Genomic DNA, 24,714 nt, shown 5'->3' with positions numbered 1-24,714 from the left:
TAACAAGTGCAAATATATTTTCCTCCTTGTATTTTTAAAGGTTCATTGTTGTCTTGATGTTTTATTGTTTTTTAGAAGTCTTTCCATCCTTTCAAAGTCTTCGCAGTAAGGAATTTCCTCTTCCGTCCTCACTTTCCTTTCCGTTTCTTCTAGTTAATCTCTACATGCCATTGAAATGTGTTTTTCCAATTTTCTCGTTTTATTTTAGGTTACGTTTTCTAGACCGGTTCTATGTTCACGACTTCTTATTAATTTCGTATTGTCCTCCCATGTCTCAACTAATTTGTTTGGCCTTGTTTTTATCATTTACACTTTCGCAACATTCCTTTTCAAATTCCTTTTGAATTTTTCCATTCTGTCAACTTTTTTTGCACATTTGTCTTCTATTTTTCATGTCTCGTAAGACTTTCTTATATTTTTTTTCTCTTCTCTTCTTTTATTAGTTTTATAACCCATGTTCTTCTATTAATTGCTTTTTATTTTTCACTTTTCATCCTTGACACCACCAAGAAATGGTCAGAGTACACATTCAGTCAGGTTCCTCTGCACTTTTCTTTATTATTTTTTTTCCACTTTCTAGATATGAGGACATGGTCTATCTAGTTTCCATTTGTTGTTTCTGGTGTGTTGTCATTACCAGGAAATGATCTGAGTACACATTGGCTCCTCTTTACTCCTCATCTTTATTATTTTTTCCCACTTAGATACAAAGACATGGTCTATCCGGTTTCCATTGTTGTTTCCAGTATGGTCCATGGTATTTATTATGGCTGCTATGTTGCAAACTCTTTTAACATTCTCGTTTGCATCTTCGTATGCAGTTTCCTATCCTCCCATATATCTGTTGTCTTCTTCTTTCTCCTGTTTGGCATTAAAATTACCTAAAATAATAAGTATGTCGATTTAGTTATAAAGTATTAAAATAAAGAAAATTGTTTATATAATTAAATTAAAAATTTTGTTTTTCATACAAGATGTGCAAGTAGAGAAAATCATAAATCGTTAAATAACTTTTTTACACTTTCTCATGTTTTCCGATGAGGGTTTCGTTCCTCTTGTATCTTCCTTATTCCTTCGTTTTTAATGATGTTTCCAGCCTCCAGTCCTTTAGTTATTATTATATCTCTCAACTGTTTCTTGTGTTATTATTTCTTCCATTGATTCCTGTCTTCATGGTGAACTATTTTATTATACCATCAATTCGTTTTGTTGTTTCGGCCACTGGGAGATAGATGGTGCTGTCGGTAGTAATCAATTAAGCGAATTAACATCAAAACTTTCTTCTTATAGGAGTTTGTTGCGACTTCACACTAAACTATTACAGTAGTTAAAATGAGCTGTTGTAATATTTTTTTATCTGGTTAGGTTAGGTTCGAAAATTTAATTTAAAAAAATTGATCAGTATCTCAAGTTTTATTATCATACAAATGAAACAAATTTTTGAAATCATCGTGATTGTACAATAAATGTGAATGTAACGTCATACAACATAAAAAAAGTTTTAATTGTATTACAAAAAAATTCGTTTTTCTATACCGTAACTTCTACACGTATTCAACTATTTTATCATTAACAAAACTGCCTTTGGACTTTAAAACTATAACATTTTTCCACAAAGTTGAACCATACTTTTCGGTTAATTTGTTATAAATAATAATAATTAACTGGACCAATCCGTTGCTGCTGTAATAGCGCTTAAATATGGTGGGCCGCTTACAGGTGAATCGGGAAATCTCTGCATGTAACGTTCCAGACGTAAATATTTCACAGTCACTAAGTGCCCCGCATACCTGAAAATAAGTCAGTTGTCAATTATTTTAATAATATTTAATTATTTTTATCCATCCAATTATCGAGAAATCCATTTTGTATAAACATGATCTTGTTTATCGGCGAGGGAGTTAGTGAATAATCTGATGGTTCCCCAAACATATTGGAATAGACAAGTAACAGTGTGTTTAAATAAATTAGTTTGTTAAGAGTTAGATAAGTGTTTAGTAATCATTCTTAGTGTAAAGTTCAATGAATAGTAAATAGTGTACTTAATGTAAACTTATAAAATAGAGTTTAAATAAATTGGAATACACCAATTACAATATCATTTAAGAAGAAAACTTACCACCATCCATGTAAATTTCTATACGCTATAGCTGCATCACTGGTATCGGCGCACTTTAAGTAAACTGCAAAGGTACTAGTATCTACCCCGCAATGAAGAATTCTACATTGATGTGCGCATTTACTAAGAACGGCTTCTCGGATCATATTTGTATTTCTATCACCATCTTCGACCATTCCACGAATTTTGAGACAAGGAGTAGGCGAACACGGCAGACTATTCACCGAACCTACTTGAGTTTCGAACGCTTGTCCTTGCCAGCTTTTGTTTTTCGAAGATCTGAAACTGATTATCATTATCATATGGATTGGGATTTAACAGAAACTCTTGAAATATTATGAGCTCGCCCTTTCAATAAGTAACAGATAAGAAGGAATTATTTAGTGACACCGTCTTCACTTTGCTTTACTTCAGTTACAGTGATTGAGCTTCTAACTTGAAGACTTTCGCTTTGTTTATAAACCCTAGCCGTAAGCCCATGATTCAACACCAATCATAATTCAGTTTTTCCAAGATTAAAGCAAAGTTTGATGCAAATTATTCGGTAGCTGCAAATACCATGGAGTGCGTGAAGATCTATTAGTGACGCCCACGCCTCACAAATGTCGGCAGCTCCGGTACATTTAGGACAAACCTTGTATATTTACAATTAAAAATTTTTTGATCAAAAATGTAATTAAAACACATTACAAGACAAAATATATATTGATATTCTCCACTGAAAGAAATATATTAAAATTGTGATCGATTATTTGTTATTGCATGCAAGAAAAAGTAGTAAAATACATTTATTGTTAAACAAAGTTAACTATAATAAATATAACAATAAGTTTAGTTATACAATATCACATACATGTGATAGCTCTATAGCTCTATATTAGATTGAACTGTTGCTAAATAAACTAACCAGAAATTTTAAAGACCTGTCAACATTTTCAAATCATGGCGTCTGTGAGCAAATAGGAGAATTTAGTATTTAAAGTATACATTGTTTTCTGACCCATCTACAGTTTTTTTATTTTTATTTTATTGACTGGAATGGATTGTACGCTTGTTGTTACTCAACTCCAGTTAGTTTTGACTACAATAGGTATTTTACTACAGAGAAAAACAGGAAAACGTCCTCAATACTAATGCATACATTGAAACTGTTTGCCCACAAACACCATATTGAATCACATAGTTTGGAAAGTCTATGGAGACAAGTTTCCAAATTCAGGGTTATTTTTTTGACGTAACCTAGAGTCCCAACTTTAGTTTTACATAACTCTTTTATACTTTGGCTGATTTTATGTATTTGCAGAATTTTTATTAAACAATTTTTTTTCATTAGATCTAAATCGTTGTGATTTTTTATTGAACTAATTGGAACCGTACATTAATTCACAGTGTGTTTGTAATAGAATGCCCTTAAACAGTACAATATTTATTGGAATACCCTGTGTTTGGATTGTCAAAATTTATTATTTATCAAACTAAATGAGCAAAAAAACATAAAAGCGTCTTTTTCAAAATTTTCCATAGATAATTTTAAAAAACAGAACGTAAATAAACCAATTAGGACACCGAGTAATGTCTCAAACATAATAATATTTAGCTATGTTGAGATATATCAATATATTGATAATTATAAAACCTCGTTAAAAATAGGGTGCAGTTTTTATTTGTAATTAACATCAAGATGAAAAAAAAATGAATACACAAAGCCAATCACACTCAACCTAAAGGAAATGTAAGAATCTCTTTCATATATGATATAATTCATAGAAAAGATCACATAAGTCTAGAATCACGAAAGAGCCAACTGTGAATATAAACTGACCTGATAGTCTAAAAATTACTTTTTTTATGAGATGTAATCATAGAAAATAATCACAAACGTTTAGAATCACAAAGTATAATGGAGATGATCATACCATATAAAATAGCTGATCCTATCTGGCGATGATAACCTAAGAATCAATTTTCTAAATAATATAATGATAGAAAAAAATCACAATGTACCACGGAGGAGCCAATGACACCAACAGGACTATCAATGTTAATCCAAGAATCCCTTTCATACAGGTTGTGATCATAGAGGATATCACAAAAGTCTAGAATAACAAATCATACTAGGTAGAACAGATGAACATAACTTTTCATGAAAATCTAAAAATATCTTTCTTACAAGATGTAATCACCTTCGAACAAGAAGTGATCATAAAAAATAATCTAATAAGTCTAGAATAACAAAGTACTACCAAGGCAATCAGACCATGTAAAATAGCTGATCTTAGTCAACGGTGATGATCTAAGAATCAGTTTTATACCATATGTGATCATAAAAAATAATCACAGAAAATAGCTGATTCTAGTTAACAGAGATGATCTAAGAATCTCTTTCATACCAAATGTAATCATACAGAGAATCACATAAGTCTAGAATCACAAAGTACTACCAATCATACAATGTAAAATAGCTGATCCTAGTTGACAGAAATGATCTAAGAATCACTTTCATACGGCATGTAAACAGAAAGTACAACGGAGCCAATCATACCAACAGATGAGCCTGACGATTCATATTAATCTAAGAATCACTCTCATACAGGATGTAATAATAAAAGTCTAGAATCACAAAGTAAAAGGGTACCATGTAAAATAGCTGATCCTATCTGGATGTAATCGAAGAGAAAATCATAAAAGTCTAGAATCACAAAAAACTCTTTAGAATTATTCTCAGATTTTTATATTCAATTAATAATCTTTCAGCAGAGCTGGTAAAACATGATCAAAATAAAAAGTTTTCAATTTGGGGAGCATTTTTTCTTCCCAAAATTGAGGATCTCTACAAATTTTTTCGTACAACAAACCGTATGGCGTCCATACAACAAAATAACAAAATTCTCTGTCGGTTATGGAGAGTTGCCCTTGCACTTGATAGAAATATTTATCGTCTCTTTTCAGTTTAAAAATTCCATTTTCCAAAGTAGCGAATTGTATCAGTTTTTGCTTTATCCCCTCTTCTGGTGACATATCTCTACTTTTGTAAGGACACTTTATTTCGATAAGAGCATTATTTTCAATCAATCCATCGGGAGAAGCTGCCAAAAATGGATAATCGTAGCTTATGAATAATCCGCAACAAGTTACAGATAATCCTATTAAATTTTCAAAATCCTTTATAGCAAACTTTTCGTTATCGTTTCCATATTTCGTAAAAACGTTTCCGACAAAATTAGAATGTATCTAAAAGTTTACAGATACGTCCAAAATTAGAGGCAGTTAGCCTCTTTCTTCTTTCTTGAAACCATACTGGATTATCCTTTTGATTTACGGTCAACTTAGATATTTCTTCTATTTCTTTTGGAGTTTTTTTCAATTCCTCAAGGAATTTATTTTTCTTAATTTCATAAAAACTGATATCGGTCTGATCTGGAGTAGAAGACGAAATAATATCTGTATCTGAATCATCAGGATATTTTAATTTTGGAGTAGATGATATCAAATGCACTTTTTCAAAACTAGTATCTCCATGTTTCAGTTTATCATAAGTGGACTGATCAGTTTCATTATAAATATCAAAAATTTCTTTCAAATAGTGTTTGTAACTCTCTGCGGATATTAAAGGAATGTGTAAAGAACTACAAAGTTCATTCAATTCGAATAAGTTCAATCCCAAACTGACTATTCCGGCAATAAAAGCCAAATTGGCACTTAGTAAATCTGATTCGGGTTCTTCGCTACAAATCGAATGTTGAACTTTGCATTTCCTACATTCCAATACAAATACCGAAACGAAACCCTCTCTGACTTCATTTTTTATTATAACATCTGAATTTTTGCAGAATCTTAAAAATCCATGGGAAAATTTAAGTGTTTCGTTTATTAAATATTCCGGATCTACAATTCTTCTTCCTTGACGATACCCAAAGCTTGAATCGTTCCTGCAAAATAGACAATATTAAAAATTAGCAACCTTATAATAAATTGTTAAATAAAATTTAATTACGTTTCACATGTGGAGTCTATCCAAGGTTGTTAATTTTTAAAATTATCCACTCTTAGAACGAAAGTTTTGTTTTCGTCAACTTTGGTTATCAAAAATGTTTCACTAAGGTTTAGATTCCAACAAAAAAATTTATCCATACATATTTTGATTACTTAAACTGGTTTGGAATAAATAAATATCCACATATACTTAGACTTCAGTTCAAACAACTGAAATGAGCAGACTTTGTAGCCAAGCCAGGTAAAAATCCCAATCATGTCCCAATCCTTTAGTATTTTGGAAATTATATTCAAATTTCTTGAAAACATTTCCATAATATACATCAACAATTTGGTTTCCACAATTCACACTCTACCATCCTGCAGTGCCACATAATTATACATAAGATCAACAAATTCCCTGAAGAAAAAAAATTGCCCAGCAGTAATCCTTGATATAAGTCAAGCCTTTGATAAGGTGTGGCACGATAGCCTCTTTTGTCAAAATAAAACATTTTCAAATTATCCTGACTTAATAAACAGACAGTTAAGAAGAAGAATAAATAGAGGAATCTCAGACATTTTCCCGATCAAGTCTGGGATACTACAAGGCAGCGTTCTGGGGCCATTATTTTATTCAACATATACATTGCAAATCGGCAAAATGGAGCAAATAGCAGAAGAAATGATGCATAACAACATAGATTACATGAAACAAGATGGAAAGGTGAGGGGGAAATCGTAGGTGAGAGCTGGGGCACAGAAAGTCAAGAAAAAACACTTCCTTTATGATTACTAAATAATGAGCAGGCGATCAAAACTGGTAAATGTCTACGAGTCAACCGAAGAAGCTAACCACGAAGTTAATGAGGAGTTTTATGGAAAAATAGAAGGGATATGTGAAGATATAACAGTAATATGGGAGGACTAAAACGCCCAAAGCGGGAAGAAGCAAATAGACGAGTACATAGCGGGCAAATGTCTTAACAAATCACAATGGAATAAGTTTCGTCAGTCTGGCGACAAACACGAATACCTTCAGGTCTCAATGCAGACTAGGATCCTAGTATTATCGAAGATGAGGATAATAAGAGAACGCAAAGTCAAAGTATGAAGGAAAAAGTGCAACACAGACCAAATAAAAACTAATCATGAAATCCGTAGGGAGTACCAAGACAAACTAAAAGAGGATCTAATGCAGGATGGTCTTAGTTCAATTGAAGACAATTGGAGGATTATAAAAGAAGCAGTAATAAACGCAGCAAACAACGGACTGGGGGAGAGAAATGTTCAACAAAGGAGAGCGTGGTGCAAGAGATTTACCTTGAAGGAAAAAGACATTGCTGCTGTGGCTTACAACAAAAAATAGAAAACAAGCTACGAGCTACAGACAACAAAAGAATGAAGCACTAAAAGATGATGAAGGAAAAAAAGAAAGTGGATAAATGCAATGCTAGAGAAAATGGAGGAAAAAAGCAAAGACAGTAGAAAACTTTTCCACTACATCAGGAGGACAAAGAGGGATTTATCAAGAATATAAATTATGTGGTGCTATAAAGAATAACCTCTTTGTTCCAATTGAAACTGTTCTTACATTTAACAATCTAAATACGTCCAAATGGACACATTTTTCAATAATTTTATTTCGGCCTGTCCATATTTTAAATGTGCTCTTTAAACCGAACATTCACGGATCTCTTAGTCTGCCAAAGATATTTCCTGTCACGATCCCAACAGCTAATTTAATCGATACCACTCCTTTCCAAATCTGCTATTTTATCCATAAAAGAAAAAAATGTTGGGAAAATTTAATATAATTTTAGTTCACCTTTAGTCTCTGAAGATGAAAATTTGGTTATCAGACAGTGTAATTGTGAGTGTTGATGTAATCAGTGTATTCAGTATGAATATAACCAACGGTTCGAGAAATTCCAACTTTATTTCGCAAATTATTAATTATTGTTAAATGTGTAAAATCTTGTAATAAGGTCGTAACGTAAAGTGATTAACCGAGGTCGAAATGCCAATGAGGCAGCTCTCGGTGCCTCATAAGTAAACATTCCTCCTAGTATAACTCTTACCTACTGTTACTAATATTCGGATTTCCTATCCATCTCCATACTTCGAACGGTTCTCCTTTTACTTCTCGTACTTCCGTTCTTACTCTAGATTCGTGTTCGTTAATAAACTTGACAGCTTTGGCCCAAGTACTACTTTTATCTAAGATTAATTAGAAAATATGATTTGTTATCGATTTTTATGGAAATATCCATATTAACTTACTTTGTCTTTCTCCAACTGGTAAAATCATGTCCCTAACGTGGTTAATAACAACAAAATTTTCTCCATTCAAGTCTTCGCTAGCATTAGATTGTAATATGTCGATAATTCTTTCAACCATAAAACCGATTTCGTCGATCTGCTTTTGATTATGATACTTGTAATACTTATAACCTAAACTGGATAAATATAAACTTCCGAAAATCAATACAATAAATATCACGCTATTCAAAATGAATGAAAAACTGTTATAAAAAACGCATTTCCAAGGTAGTGGAGGATTCAGCATAATCAAACTTGTCGTCTTTTTATCCTGGTTGAATATCACTTGCTCCTAAAAAATAAAATTTGCAAATAAAAATTGAGGCTCAAATGTATTGCTACAGTTTTTTTCTATCCACTGAATATGAATTTGGTACATACCATATTTTTCGAAAAATCCTTTTCATTAACAACCCCAGTATTGTCTTCAGTTTGTGCAACATGTAAATTCCACTGGGGATTTTTGAACGTTAATATAAATAGATTACGTAAGTCATTTTTGATTTGTTCGTGATCCTATAACAAAACGTGTGGTTAATCTAACAAACATTTAGGATAAAAAAATAGGATACTGAAATGTGAGATACTACGAAACTCCAGATCATTACACCAGGGAACGTAGTTCTTTGGCAACTGGAGCGATCCCACATCCAGCTTGCTCAGTGCTACAGCAAGGGGGTCAGTATATATAGGACACCCTGAATTACTAACAAAGAAACACTGTAAATATTTAAAAAAAATTTACAATTGAATATTATTTCAGGAGTGAAAACTAATTTTTTTTCAACTTTTGCCTTCTTAGACCTTTTTATATATGAATTTAGTGTTGAATTGTCTTGATTTTGGGTCTCTTTTCATAGAGAATCGGTTTAAAATATCAAGTAAAAATTTTGATGAAGACCAAAGTCAAATTTTTATCTGATGTTTTGAACTGGTTCTCTGAAAAAAGATCGAAAATAAAGACAAATCATCACAAAAATGAAAAATAATATGATATACATACCTTAATAGCATAATTCGTTAGACAAAAGCTGATAATTTCATAATCGGTCATTTGGGGTTTGATTTTGGGATCGAAACAAGTATGCGCTACAGCCCTTTTAGTTAATTCAGGTTTAATGACGTTTAATAAATGGATAGCTGTATAAACATCGTTTTCTGAAACACAATTAACCATCTTCTTTGACTTGGGGTCGTCGTTAACGCAATGTGGTACATTATAATCTAAAAATTGGAAAATTTTAAATAGAATGATGATTTTTTCTAGGTTAGTGCAGCAATATCCTCAGAGAGACCAATAACAATAATTCTTTAATAAAATTGTCTGATAACAATATAAAAATAAAATGAATTTTTGATTCACACACACATATACGAGCGCGCGCTCGTGATAAATCCCGTCCCTTTAAATCATCCACCCTTGGATAAGTCCACGGATGGATATGACGAAAAACAATCTACCACCTCCAGTCATTTCGACCAGTCCTCAATCTCGTTCGCGTTGCAGTTTCGCGCTTATACTCCTTCTCTTCCCCAGAGTTCTATGGGAGATTCTAGTAAGTCTTATCTTTTTGTTAAGAGTTAGCCTGTTGGCTATACACCCTTGTTTTCTTGGTTGTTTAGTTCACTGTGTGGAAATTCCTATCAATTTGTGTTTGAAAATTTTCAATTGGTAAATTAAGAAACGTAACAATTGATTTAGGAAGTATAAGATGTTCTATGGTACGGTTATGGTTTCGGTTTCTTGCAAGTGTCCTATGAAACAATGTATTTAAACAGGGGAAATCTTCATTCCAGCGACCCTTATATTTCTTATAAACATCTTAATGGAACCTTAAGCCATACTCATCATTGGTAAATCCCTAATTAGGTTGAAAGAGGAATGGAGAAAATTTATTTGTAGGAACATGTAGCATATATTTAAACCTTAAAAACAATATAGAGCAGCAATGAAGACCTTGAACTGCATCTACTGTTTAGTGGATTATAAGCAAGTTTACAATACACTTGAGAGGATGAGGTTATATGAGGCTTTAGATATTTTAGGCGTCTCAAGAAAACTAATAAGTATGTTGAAACTGACTGAATAGAATTGAGATCAATGTAGTGTCTGGATGAAGGATATCAAAAAGTTTTTAAGGAAACAGAGGGCTGAAGTGAATGTCTTATCAAATTTACTTTTTAACTCGACATTGGAAGTAATCGTAAGGAAAGTGCAAATACAGACGCAAGATTTAACCTTTTCACTGCTACGCCCTCCTATAGTCGGGGCGGTAAGGCTCTCCCGTTTTGCTACGCCCAATTTTAGTAGGTCTAGCCGAATGTTTTGTAGTTGCGGACCACCCCTAAAGTCGGGCAACAGTTAACTGCTGCAACCGACTAAACTAGGCCCATCTACGCATTCTAGTGGATTTCTTCACAAACTCAACCCTTCAATAGTTTTATAAATTCTCACTAGAAATCGCTAATAGTATGACTTTGGTTATAAAATAACATTTTCTTTGCCCCGTTTTTAAATCTTTTTCTATTACTATTTTTTTAGTAGTTTATTGCGCAATGAATCATTCTACCTCCAAATGCAAGTTTATCGGAAATATTTTACTTTTATGTCCGAATAAATGAGAATTTAGATTTACAAACAATTTACTGTAATTGAAATAAATATATGAAACTGTTATTGCTTTTGAAAACTTGCATAACTGGACGAATTTCCTTTGGCGAGTGAAAAAAGAATTCCGGACTTTTCCATTCCAAACATTAAGGGTCATAGGTCCTAAGACACTTATACCTGCGCACCTTTGTTACCGTTATCTGCTTGCTTCTTGTTATTCAGTTTGTGTTATGATTTCGTGAATGTTTGTCTTAAAACGTAAAAAAATTCCTAAAACGTATTCGATCGACGAAGTGCGAAAAATATTGATGGATAGTGAATTTGACTTTTCTTCATCAGAAGATGAAGTTCGGGATTTAAATCGACCTTCAACTTCAAGTTCTACCTCTACTTCTACTAATAAAACAGATTTGTCTCCACTAATTCATCCATCCAAATGGTGTGACAGGAGAGATTTTCAACTACGCACACTGTCGAAATGGTTGAAACCGAAAAACTCAATAGGGGTTCAAAACAAAAAGTAAAAAAACCTCAAGCATTAATCTCTAAAGTGGTATAGAAAATTACTTTTTCATCTATTAAGACGCAGGCAGATTTTCCCTTTATATTCAGTAAATTTTATTGAATCCAGTTCTGTTATATTTGCAAAATTCTTCCTCACATGAAATGAATCACCAATGTGCAAATGCAAAAAGAGTTATGAATAGTTATGAATAGAATCCGTGCGAGCTCCAAAGAATATGCCTCCCCATACCATTACTGATCCTCCACCAAATGGAAATCGCTCGGCAATACACATCTTGTCGTCGCCACACACAAGTTTATTTGAGTCCGTAAGATAGAATCGCGATTTATCGGAAAAAAATGTGCGACTCCAATCCGTTATTGTACAAGCAAGATGCAAAATGCAACCTGGTAAGCCGGTGTTCACGGGAAAGCGACGGTCCAATAGCTCTTGTTCGAGAAGATGATCCAACAGGATGAAGTTGCCTCCTAACTGTCCACTCACTTCTTGCAAATGATTTCGAAAGGGAGACTGCTATGACCGTTCGGTTTGTCAAAGGACTAGAAACGAGCAAGCAGTCATCTCAAGCTCTTGTAGTTCTACCTCAACGAGGTCTTTTCGTGAGCAAACCAGTCTCTTCGTATCCCCGAATTTATGTACATTGGAATACACCACAATTTGCAATAGACTGATAAAATGACAGATTTAAAAAAAATGCTAATAATGGTTTTTGGGAATTCAGGCGAGGGTACTTTACCATTTACCAAAACAACAAAAACTTTTTGTTTATTCAAGCAATCAGGAAACTATCGCACAACCGTACAAAAAAACCAAAAAAAAAAATTGAAAGTTCTAAAATAACTTTTACGGGTGACTCTAATTTAATGCTGGGTAGTGTATATAATCTGCCAATTTCGTAAAGAATTCTCAAGGAGCACCGGCTACCTTGTAGTCCTTTTCTCTAGTGATATTCGTGTTCAGCGACCTCGAAAACCATCAGAGTACTAAACTTGTACTTATTTCCGGTAATATATTCAGAATTATAAATTTTCCATTTTTTAACCATTCTAGATGCACTTTTTAAATTGCATTTTTCCTTGCACAAGCCCAATCTTCATTCAAAATTTCCTGAGGCTCTTTCAATTTTTGTTGAATCTTAATCAGTCTCACTGTTCAGAAATTTCTAAGTTTTGTGTTATTTCCTCGACTACTAGGTTAATTATAATTTATTTATTTATAATATATATTTTTGAAACAGGTTAGTACTACACCTAACACGTTTTTAATTGAGTCTATTGTCTTGTCAACAACCATTTATAATTATTTCCATGTTCGGTGCAAAGAAATGTCCCCTCTTCAAATGGTTATTTAAATATTGGAAATTATTACATCGATCAAATTTTACCATGTACAAAATGGAACAACCAAAGTTGGTTTTGTCCTGTTCATGTTGGTTTGGCATAATGGAGAAAACACTGTTTTACGTGAAACAATTTGTGGTACATGTCAATAAATTCCAAAAGTTTCTTTTCTTAATGCCTAGAAAAATCGAAAAATACTACATTTAAAACCAAAATATGATTAATGAGAAATAGTGGGAGAAAGAAAAAATGATAAATATTAAACAAGTAGGGTAATATTATGGTGATATTTTTACTAATCAAATATAAATTAAACAACTTGTTTTCCATTGGGCCAAAACAACATGAACAAACAATTTCTACCATTACACTTTTTTTACCTAGAACCACTTTTCAGTTAATGAAGTTCCCCATTTCTTATACATAATTTTTTCCAATATTTAACATCCAATAAATATTTTGGTCTAAGAGTAACAACACAAACAGGATGATAATAAAGGTATTGACACATAAAAATAAAAACAATTTTAATAAGAGCAAAATATTTATTGTTTATTAAAATTGTACAATTAAAAATTATAATAAAAAAACCATATTAGTTTTCACAAATTCCTTATAAAAATATATATCAAGTTACCAACCTTAACCAACTAACAAATAATCAATAATTAAAACAAGTTTAAAATCTAGAACTTCACTGGAATAATAACATGAGAATTTTTCAAAACTGGGAATTAACAATGTGACATCCTTTAAAGACATTATTAGGTTTGTTTAGAACAAAAATTTTATATAAATGGGTAATTCTCATGAAATCTTAACCCAACCGTTTTTTTTTAAAAAACATTATCAAGGCTAAAAATATTGGTAATAACTTTGGGATTATACGGGCATTTGTGAGGAATAAAAAATATATAATACTCTGAAATTAATTCCCTGATGATGTCCCAATATCCAGAACATTGTCTAAGAAGTTTTTAAAAAATCTGTTTGGAACTATGATCTGTCTACGATAAACTTTTAGCATTTCCCAGAATTTAGAATCATGTCATTAAATACTTGTCTAATGTTAACTCAATATTTTCAAAAATATATTTTCACAATAAAATAATTTTGTACACAAAACATAAATTGCAGTTGCGTCTTAACAGAAAACTGACATTTGTTAGAGGTATACCTTCCAATATATTTATTAGAACAAATTGTAATTAAAAGTCATAGAAAATAATTTTCAAATGGAAGTTTGTAAGGTAATGGTTCAAATATTTATCCACAATTCTAATAACAGAACATTCATTTAGGGGTAATAAAAATTACAAAAATAAACAATTTTTTTTTCATTCTTTATATTAACTAACCTCAAATATCTTCAAAGTTATTACCTAGATCTAAATATTAAAATTCAAGTGCAACAGTGTGACATTCAAAAATTTGACTTCCCTTAAAAATTTGGAGTGTAAGGATTACTCTTACCGGATGGAATAACAGAAGTATCAGATCTCATGCCCATATACATGATAGCTAAAAGCACAAAAAATAGTGCAGCTCCAGCAAGAACAGCGAAAGATACGAAATTATTCTTAAGAATGTTGTTTCTATTGGCTCTGTAGTCGTAAGTTGTTTCCCTGCCTCGAGTAGATCTGTAACTTAAAAAGAAAATCAAATTTCTAAAAAATAATCCAACTTTGATCAACCCTTCACTAGGTTTTTCCCTCTAAGGCAGAATTCTGCTATTTGGAATATAAAAACTACTTTTCTTTCTGGACAGTTTTGTTATAGTTTTTATTTGCATATATGTAATATTTCTCTTGACTCATATTGAGGCTAAACGGTTTCTTATAAAATTTGTTAAAAATTGACAAACCAATCAGTAAGGAATATTTACGAGGTAGGAAGTAAAAAAATATATTAGCATCATATGTTGAGACAAACAATGAAAAATTTGAACCCTTAATGGCTTTCAGTCTACTACTGGATCCACTTTGTTAGTTAAACATTAAGTTTTGTTCTAAGTTGAAAAATATACCAAAAATGCCCATGAAATATTAAAATCAATTTATGGTGTTAATATAGTAACCTCTAAGATGATTATACAACCAGTACAAACAATTTAAAAATTAAAATCAGTTACAAACTGGAAACGGCCCTATAAGCTCAAAAACAAACGAAAATGTGGACATACTTGTTTATTCAAACAGGGAATGAAATATTAGAGCATTAGTGAATAGACCTGAAAAATAAGACAATAACTCTCTTTTTCACCAGTCTTGTCTACCCTCATCTGCCATACTCACCAGCTTTAGCATATGACTTCTGGCTCTTCCCAAATATAAAAATGTTCTAAAATCGAAAAGTTTTCACACTATTCCTAACAATAAAATGGCAATGATTGAGTAGCTGAGAGCCATTCCAAAAAAAGCCTTTCCAAAATGCAGTAGCTACAGTTTACTAGTTTGAGCTTTACTGAACTGTAGTAGACCTAATGTCTTCCCTATCAGAACTGTTTTTCGGCATCTACAGTATACTAATGAATTCTATTGCCTATGGTGGTTTCTAAGAGGTCAGATCCTTTCTCTTACAAGTTTGTTTATAGAAAAATAGATCCAAATCAATGACTGAGCAACTGGAAGCCTTCCAGAAATGCACCATCTACATTTGCCTTATAGTTTGAGTTTTACTGAACTGTAGTAGTTATAATGTACCTCCTTCCCTAGCAAAATTGTTTATCAGTATGTCTGCTACACTGCTATCTAGAGATGCTTTTCATGGATAACTTGGAACAGAACTTCTTCAAGGGTCATGATTGTATATGAGATATGAAGTTATTGAAATGCTGGGTTGGGCAAAGGAACACAATCAAATTAGAACTTGTTTGAATATTCAGATTTTATATTAAATATGAAACTTACCTGTTCAACTGACTTCTAATAGACGCAGTTCCAGATGATCCATTGATGTCATGTTCCTTGATAATGTCGTTTTTGTAATCATAGTCATTTTTCTGAGAGGACAGATTTGATAGTCTCTTTGTAAAATTACTCAAGAATGGTGTTTCCTCCCTGTCACTAGTTAAAGAATAAGATGTTTTTTCATAACCTGAAAGTAATAATATTTGTTACTTATTTGTTACTTATATTTATAGTCAAAAGTAACTAGAACCATCAGAAAAAATTGTCAAAGCAAAAGTGTGTACAAATGTGTGATTAAATAAGATTTAAGAGTTAAAACCACTAAGTATTCTCAATAAACCCATGCAATTACATACAAGAAATTCACCTCCATTTTAATTGATAAAACAAGTGCAGAGACCCCATTCTATGGGAGAATGTTTCTATATGAAAGACTTCCTAAAAAGAAGGAAACTAGAAGAAAAGCACTTTGTTGGAGCTTTTCTTGGCTAGGTTACTAAAACAAGTCCCTTCAGAACAATCGAACCACTAGGTTCAATATGTAATTGGATTTCAGCAAAACCAAGCCACTGATAAGTGTAGATTTCAGTTGATCTAGTCCTAGAATGGCTCTTCATTGCTAACACACAAATAATACTTTGGACAAGAAACTTCTAGAAGTGAAGATTTCACCTGTTCAAATACAGTACATTGACATGCATCTAGTACATGTACTAGAGTTCATCAGAGCTCAGTTATACTCAAAGTGTACCCAAGAAATGGGGTTTAGTATCAAAAAAAAGACAGGAAGAAAATAATAGATTAATGAAAAAATTTCTATTTCATGATCTAAATTGGAATTTTTATATCAGTATAAAATGCCTGTTATTTCAAAGTTGTCTACTTACTTGGATTATTAAGACTCAGCCTGGAACGGATCTGGTTCAATTTATCAGTAGCGTATTCTGAAGCTAAAGAAGGTGAATTATAACTAGTAAGTCTACTAGGTGACACATTTGTATTGAAAGATATGTTTCTTGTCGAATATGATGTTTCCACAGATTTCGGCGGTGAATATTTGATAGAAGAATTCACAGAAGATATTAATGACGAATTTAATCGATCAGATCCTTTGGACTGGTAATTAAGATCTGGCTCCGAATCAGATCCAGTATCAAACTCATCTTGTGTACTTCTAACAATCTTATGGGATCTATTGGTTGTAGTAGTACGGATTTCCTTTCTTATCGGGCTATCTGGCACCTGAAAATGTATGAAAATTTTATATAATGGACAACACTAATGAGCTTATAATATAGTCATTGGTAAACAGCCGCACGCCATATAACGGCACGGGTCATAATTTAATGTAATGAGTAGTTCCATCTATTTTTGGGTAACAGTTATATAACTATTGTTCCGAATAATTTTTAAAAGAATCCAGCCTTAAACTGATGATTAATCTTATAAATTAAAATCAAATCTATTAATATAACATAAAAACATTACCTCTAATTCAGGTTGTTCATTAAAGCGGCTGTTCTTTTTAACCTTCATACTCGGAGCTGGTGGTTGCATCAAAGGTGCTGCCATAGTTACTCTTCTGTTCTCTTTTTTCTTTGTAACTTTAACATCATTATCACTTTCATCTTCACTGGAATACCTTCCAAGAGACCTGAAAAAATACATTTATGTACAAACTGTTTGGATACTCCCAATATTTCTGGAAGTTTATCTAGATTGAGATAAATTTTCAGAAACAAAATCTGAAGCTATGTGGAGGATCTATTGTGCGCCCCTTTCATTCCCCAATATTGGGAAACCCAGTGACCATGTATACCACAACCCAAAGGATCTATTGTGTATCCCTTTCTTGCTTCAATACTGGGAAACCCAGTGTGTACAGCTGATCTGTTAATCCCACTCCTCCTAGAAATTTTAGAATGTGGGATGGCTCTAGCTGCAAGGGACCTTTGTCTTCTATTTCATACACTCCCAGATGTAGTGCTCTAGTGTCTTCAGGTATCCAATGAAGTGACACTGCTCCAAACAGGACTCCTGTTAGTATTCATACATTGCGCATGCCTAGGTTGATACATTCAGCTGATTTTCCAGGAGTGTCTTTGCCTGTCTCGGCCCCTGTAGATTTTTCCAGTAAATGGCTTTGTTCTATTGTTCTGTAGCTGATACTACAAAAGAGTTGAGGTCCTATGAAGGATTTGTCTGCCCTTACTTTAGTGAGTTTGACAGCAACTGTGATGTTCTCCACTCCTGTATGTCCCAAAATCCATTGCAGGGTAACTTTATTTATCTTGCCTAGCTATTTCAATTTCTCCAGGCATTGTCAAACTAGTATGGATTTGATGACATTGGAGCTTAGAGTTGTAATGACTATTTGGCTATCCTGTTTGAGATAATTCCTTTTTAGATTGAACCAGACACATTTTTCAATTGCATATATTTCTGCATGGTGTGTTGCCCAGGCTATCAGTGTGTTTAGTTCTAGGAGCGTACTCTCCTATTCCAGTTTTGTCTGCTGTTTCAGACCCATCTAATCCATTTGATGGCATTTTTGTTCATTTCTCATATGATGTTCTGATCCCAATTGTTTCTATAGATTAGTATTAGCATTAAAACTACAAGGAGAGATAGGAGATTTAGAATCACTTCTAGTTCTGCTGTTGGGCATGATGCCATGGCCCCAGTGGTACATATGCAGGCCAGTACCTTTGAGAGATTGTTCCCCATGGTATTCAGACTAGTTTTAATACCTTTCAAACGAATTAAATATATATACATTATATATATATATATATATATATATATATATATATATATATATATATATATATATATATATATATATATATATATTTATATCAAAAATTTATATAGGAAAACCAATACTCAAAAGTTTATAAGCGTTCAAAACCTTTTCTCACACATTACATTAGCATAAAATATCTAAATTTGTACCTTAACTAATACATACATACCAGATTATTTAAAAAAAAAACTTTTAATAAGCCTTACCTTCTACCTCCCTCATTCCCAATTTTATTTTTGTTTTCTAGCAGCATTTTTAATTTCTTTGCCATAACCTTTCTAGTTGTTCCAGTTATGGGCATCACTGGAAAACCGAATTCAAGGAGCTTAGTACGGAGTTCCGCATCAGAAAGTTTATCAACGTCCACTACCATCTAAAATTTAATATAACCAATAAGTTTGAATCACATTTAAGAGCATCAGTACCTTACATTTAATGGTCGGTTACCACTGATTCAAATAAAAGTAAATGTTTCACAACTTTTGTAGTGGGATATAGTTACATTTGGAAATGAACCCGTTTGAGAAATAAAGCGACCTTGAAACAACGAAATATACAATATACTGAACAAATAACTAATGAGCTCTCTGTTCATACACGACTCACGATTGTATATACAATATAAATCAACTATTTATTGATCTTAATGACAATTATAAGGCACACGCACAAGCCTAACTATTCCTTAAACCTCACACCAACCGCCATAAATAGCAATGACGAATGACAATCCGTTTACATAGCAGTGTAACCACAACTAACGGTTTACTCAGGTTTACCAAATATTGTTCAAATTTCTAGACAACAACTTTCTATGATTTTCATTTAAATTTTTTGGTAATTTAGAAATTTTTGGAATTTTTATAAAAAACTTAGAATAAGCCATATTATACCAACATATATACTTCCTTTAAGAAATATTTTTTATCTATACTATACTATATTGGTAAACGCGCCTACTGTTTGTAATAGAGTTCCAGAAACAATAATAGTCTCCAATAGAACAGACTGAACGCAGTCTTATGAATCAATTAGGTGATTTCTTCTACCTCTATTAATAGAAAAAATTATATGAAAATTATATTTTAATGAATTTAATAAATTTGAATTAACAATGTCTCTTAAACATGATTTAAAGCTACTAGTTAAGCCATATTATATATTCAATATTTTATTGAGTATTTCTTACATAGCTCTCAAGAGAATATCTGGTGTATGTAATTATTTATTTTCCACTACCAATTGTGAATTTGAGGGGGTAAGTGATTCTTTTACTCTTGAGTATTTTTTTGATAAATGACACATTTTTTCACGTAGCTTTTGTAGTGTCTGAATACCATATTTACGAAACGACTATAATTAAGTGACGAGTTTACTATTTATTTTTAATTCTTTCAGAGTATCATTGCTCTTAACTGAAGCTCATCCTTTTCTAGCATTTCTAAAACTTGATTTTACCATTTCTGTGGCCGCCCTATCCTGTTTTATTTTGCATTTGGGCCTCATATTCTCATGAATTCAAAGTATATGGTTCAACTAGATTAGATGTCTTTCTCCAATTATCATGCTCAGGGTCTTTATTTTTAGGACAGCTGTTGTTGCCTCATATCTTTTCCTTTTCCTTCTTCTTAGTTGTATCCTCTGAACTCCATATTTTCCTTTTCCTCCTTCTTAGTTGTATCTCATCTCATCTGCATCTTTTCCTTTTCCCCCTTCTTAGTTGTATCCTCTCATTCCCATTTTCTGGTGTTTCTTTTGATTTTGTTGAAACTATGAAGTTTATGTATGCATCTTTTACCCTTCTATGTTTTTGTCAGTCTATTTCTTATTATTCTGGTAATAACTCTATTCCTTTTTTTTCAGATAGTTGTTTATTATTTATTAAGAACTATTGTCTTTGAATTCTCAACTCCATTATTTTTGTCTCCTCTTATTTGCATAATTTTGTTTTAGAGGGAAACTGAAATATTATTTTTCCTTATAATAGTAATAGCTATGAGAACAAGGAAAGCTGGAAGTGTTTCTATGATTAGCTATCTTTCATCAAGTTTCATTTATACCAAAGTAGCTAATTTAATATTATGGTTTAGCGCCGATTTCTTGATGGGTATGGTGTATGGAATTATATTTATATGTAAGTAAATATATTTTTCCTTCAAAAGTTAATTATCACCTCACAAATCATACCCAATTGACTACCCCTTATCATATAGGGTGCCAATTCAAACTCTTTATTTGATCTATTATTTTCTACATAGTAATAATAAAGTCTGCATTCAAACTCAAAATTTTAAAAATCACTACTTGCAGCTGTTATTTTTCTCCTCAAATTTTTCAAATATCGAGGCAATCAATTTTACATCTTGGCCTTAGAGTGTAAAGCTGCTATATCCATTCGGAAGAAAAAAATAACAGTATATAAAAATGTATAAAGTGTATAAATGTGTGACAAGTAAAACTGCTAAATCCATACAATTCAAACTTCCAATCCATCTTTCAGGACATTTATCATTTAACTATGTATTTTAGATTTTAATACTTGACTACTACTAGATTAAAACCAGCATACAAGCTGTACTCAAAAATAAGTTTATGAAGATTTGTATATTTTTTAATTTTCTTTAGGGGTTCAAATATTAAAGTTTAAAATTGACACCTTGTACAGGGAAACTTTCGTGATCTATAATAATCAGTTTTATTTTTCTTAGAGATTTTAAGCAGGAGTTGAATAACATATTTATGGATGGATGATTAAGACAGATCCTTCATTGTCTAACTTCTACTTCCATCCTTGACAAGTCATTGTCTTAATTATCAGTAGGGTTACAATTGTTTTATACTTCTAGACAACATATTTGATACATAACCATCAATTCGTTTTTTATCTTCATTTAAATATTTTATATACTAACTTTCCTTTTATTATTGAAAACATTATTTCAGTAGGAGCATTACTATTTCCTGAACCCACTTATAGTGGTCCAGATAAAGTGACGTACTTCAGAGGTGTCCAAGGATTGGATGAAGAATTACAGAGGGACAAAAAGATAACATGGATAGTAACTTTTTATGCAGTTTGGAACCCGGCGTGTGTTAATTTCGCACCAGTTTTCGCAAAACTGAGCTCGGAATATGATCTAGATAATCTCAAATTTGGTAAAGTGGACATCGGACGGTATCCTGATGCAGGCAAAAAATATCAAGTTAATGATAGCAGTATGAGTAGGCAGTTGCCAACGGTAATTTTGTTTCAAGAAGGAAAAGAAGTGATTAGGAGACCGATGGGTGACAGTAAAGGAAAGTTGATTAAATTTTCTTTCACAGAAGAAAATGTTATACATGTTTTTGGACTCAAAGATTTATATATTAGATGTAAAAGTCAAATAAAAAGTAAAAAACATACAGAATGAGTCATATTTTGGAGGTAATAAAGATTTTAGCTTTGTTGTGCATGTTTTTAGTCACTTTTTAGGATTTATTTTATTTTTATTATAAAGTAATATATTTATTTATACCTAAATGATATGAATCGTGCCAAGATTTAACTATAATCATAACTATCATTTCAAAAGTTTTTTTTTCTAATTTTATTTTTAAATGTGAATCTCCAATAAAGTAGTCCTCGTCCTTATTTAATTGAATCACTATTGTATCCATATTTAAATCAAAAATTTCATTTCATTGTTTTTGTTATGTTGTTAAAAACAATATTATTATTAATATTACAAAAAACTTTATTTTTCTTAAAAAATTCCCCATAGCCTATAACCTAAATTGCCATCATCAGATATTAAAACATTTCAGTAGTATACAAGGTTTATCAAAAAGTATGCATTAACTTAAAAAGTACCAACATTTTTTATAATATCAAGAAAATTTATTTAGAATTATAAACTTGTATCTGATAAACAGTTGAGTAGGTAAAACTTATTTTTTAGCAAAAATTTAATGAGGTTCAAGTTTTCCAGTGTTGGATAGGCAGCATTGAAACTAGACGGAAAAATTTAGATTGAAACCTAGGAATGGAAATCAGAAAGACATAAAACACTATAAAGGCTAAAATATAAATATCAGAAATAAAATGAAGAAATGAGACAAATACTAAAACAAGAATCAATAATAAGAAAAATCAAGAGAAAATAGCTAAGTTGGTATGGACATAACCTCAATATGAAATCTACAGTCCTACAGAAAATTGATGGAAGCAGAAAATACTATCAACAGAAGAAAAAGTGCACCTAAAAGAAAGTGGATAGACCAAATATTGGAGATAGAAGATAAGAAAGGAAAATCCCTAATTAAAAGGACCAGAAACCTTCTCTGACACCTGAAAAGGTAGGAGAAAAGAAGTTTCTCATTGTAATTCCAAAAAATGCTAGTCCATCCATGTAGAAAAATTCAACATTATTAATAATCAACAATTTCCATCTGTCCTAATGTGGAATATACTTGTGGGTGTAATACAAATTTAAAAATAAGGTAGATAAGACTGGAAGAGAGGCATAAGTTACTTGGTATAATGAGGCATATGGTGTAAGACTATTGACTCAAAACAAGGAAGCCACAAGTTTCCAAGTTACAAAGATTCATAACTGTGTGGAAGAAATTAAAAAGTAGGAATGAATTACTAATTGCACATTTAGCCAAGTAGCTTCAAAGACAAGCAATTCTATAGAAGTCAACTTTAAGCTAGTATGAAACTGTTCTCAACTAGTGATTCCCAAAGTGGTCCAGGTGTACTTCCAGGAGTTTACGGGGAACTATACAACAGGAGTGTACTTGAATTTCCATAGTTAGATCTCATTTTTTGACGAGATGGTAATATGGTATAAATGTATCAAAGAAAACTAGTAATAAATATTTTGAAAATGGTTTACGAGTAAAAAAGTTCTGTTCTAAACATGTTGGGTGACCTTAGTAAAATCATTGTGGTCTGGGGCTAAAAAAGCTGCATTACTGCCATTTGTTGACCAGAACCTTTCTACAGCATTGCAAAATCATAACTAAAGCGACCACTAAAAAATTGTAGGAGTATATTTCTAGGTTATGGTTGAGGAATTCACTAAGTCAAAGACAATCCGGAGAATTTATTGCAGACCTGATAAATGGAAACTGAAAAACAATTATTATTGTTATGAGTTTGTTAACAGGATGTTGTGAGCTTATGTAAATTATATTGATCAGAGGAAGCCCATTTCAGTACATGGGCTTCATAAAAAGAATATAGTTTGTCTATGTAATTTAGTGGGTGTATAATTTTTTTTCTAATATTAATTATAAAAAGTTTCATGTTTACTGGAAATTAAAGTAGGCACACTACTGTATAAGCTATTTTTTATTTCCTTTATAACGGTATTTATTTTTAGTGTGGTATTTTATCATTATAATATTATTGTTATTAGATTATTTAAAGTGTAATATCATTATTATTGAATTTTTGTTTATATTACATGCTTTATAAAGTATAAAGTTATTAAAAGTCTATTTGTTTCATTTATAAAACATTTAATAATAATTGTGGAGTTCATATTAAACTTTTAGTTGATCTTTCTTCAAATACTTTCTAATTTTATTAATTATTACGAAGCAGTAGTCACTTCTGTTCTATAGCCACTTCCAATTTTATCAATTCCGCAGTGTAGTTCGATTAGTTCAAAGTAGCAGATTGATTTTCTTTAGAATAAATAATTATTTAAGAAAATTTGCAGTGAAATTTGTTGGTAATTTTTTCTTTGGTTTTTATGTAATTTTTTTTGTTACAAAAAGAAAAATACACAATGAATGTAATCCTAGTTTATATATCTACTACCCAAACTAAAGATTTACAATGAAAAATCTTGATCATAGAATAATTTTTTTAAAATTGACAGATTGGAACTGGAATAAATTTGAAAATAATTGTAATTAGTTGTTGGGTTTTTATTTAAATACATCATTATGCCGTTCTATTTCTTGGATTATGGCTAGCGCTTTATGTGCCGACAAATCCTTTTATTGGGGGAAATTACTCCCGTTATTCTTTTTGTTACAGTTTTTTGTTTGTCCTGGCTTCGATTGTCAACTTTCTCCATCCTTTTCTGTTTCTGCATTCTACTTACCAGTCTACTAT

The 24,714-nt window shown here is 31.6% G+C and overlaps 2 protein-coding genes across 11 annotated transcripts; one reads left to right on the top strand and one right to left on the bottom strand.

The window, feature by feature from the left end:
* Window positions 1-1,394: 1,394 nt before the first annotated feature.
* On the bottom strand, window positions 1,395-19,338 carry LOC130440859 (inner nuclear membrane protein Man1-like). Of its 10 annotated transcripts, none has more exons than XM_056774244.1 (12): window positions 19,036-19,338; window positions 18,812-18,978; window positions 17,288-17,453; window positions 16,687-17,041; window positions 15,800-15,986; window positions 14,364-14,536; window positions 9,417-9,637; window positions 8,795-8,929; window positions 8,375-8,705; window positions 8,173-8,311; window positions 2,120-2,398; window positions 1,395-1,790 (listed from the first exon to the last, which is right to left on the bottom strand). In XM_056774244.1, exons 2-12 carry the CDS (start codon window positions 18,976-18,978, stop codon window positions 1,661-1,663), a joined length of 2,283 nt encoding a protein of 760 aa, XP_056630222.1. In that variant the 5' UTR covers window positions 19,036-19,338; the 3' UTR covers window positions 1,395-1,660. The 10 variants fall into 10 exon arrangements, with proteins under 10 accessions (XP_056630222.1, XP_056630218.1, XP_056630221.1 ...); XM_056774240.1 differs by having other exon boundaries at window positions 2,120-2,404; window positions 19,036-19,333; XM_056774243.1 differs by having other exon boundaries at window positions 2,120-2,404; window positions 14,364-14,530; window positions 19,036-19,333.
* A 232-nt stretch (window positions 19,339-19,570) lies between these two features.
* LOC130452897 (thioredoxin-related transmembrane protein 2 homolog) lies at window positions 19,571-24,086 on the top strand. Its single transcript, XM_056792402.1, has 3 exons — window positions 19,571-19,863; window positions 20,559-20,739; window positions 21,549-24,086. Exons 1-3 carry the CDS (start codon window positions 19,720-19,722, stop codon window positions 22,013-22,015), a joined length of 792 nt encoding a protein of 263 aa, XP_056648380.1. The 5' UTR covers window positions 19,571-19,719; the 3' UTR covers window positions 22,016-24,086.
* Window positions 24,087-24,714: the final 628 nt, after the last annotated feature.

Source organism: Diorhabda sublineata, chromosome 2, assembly GCF_026230105.1.
Source record: "Diorhabda sublineata isolate icDioSubl1.1 chromosome 2, icDioSubl1.1, whole genome shotgun sequence".
Taxonomy (NCBI): domain Eukaryota; kingdom Metazoa; phylum Arthropoda; class Insecta; order Coleoptera; family Chrysomelidae; genus Diorhabda; species Diorhabda sublineata.
Note: the sequence above shows the minus strand (reverse complement) of the source record. Positions and strands in the feature narration are given on the sequence as shown.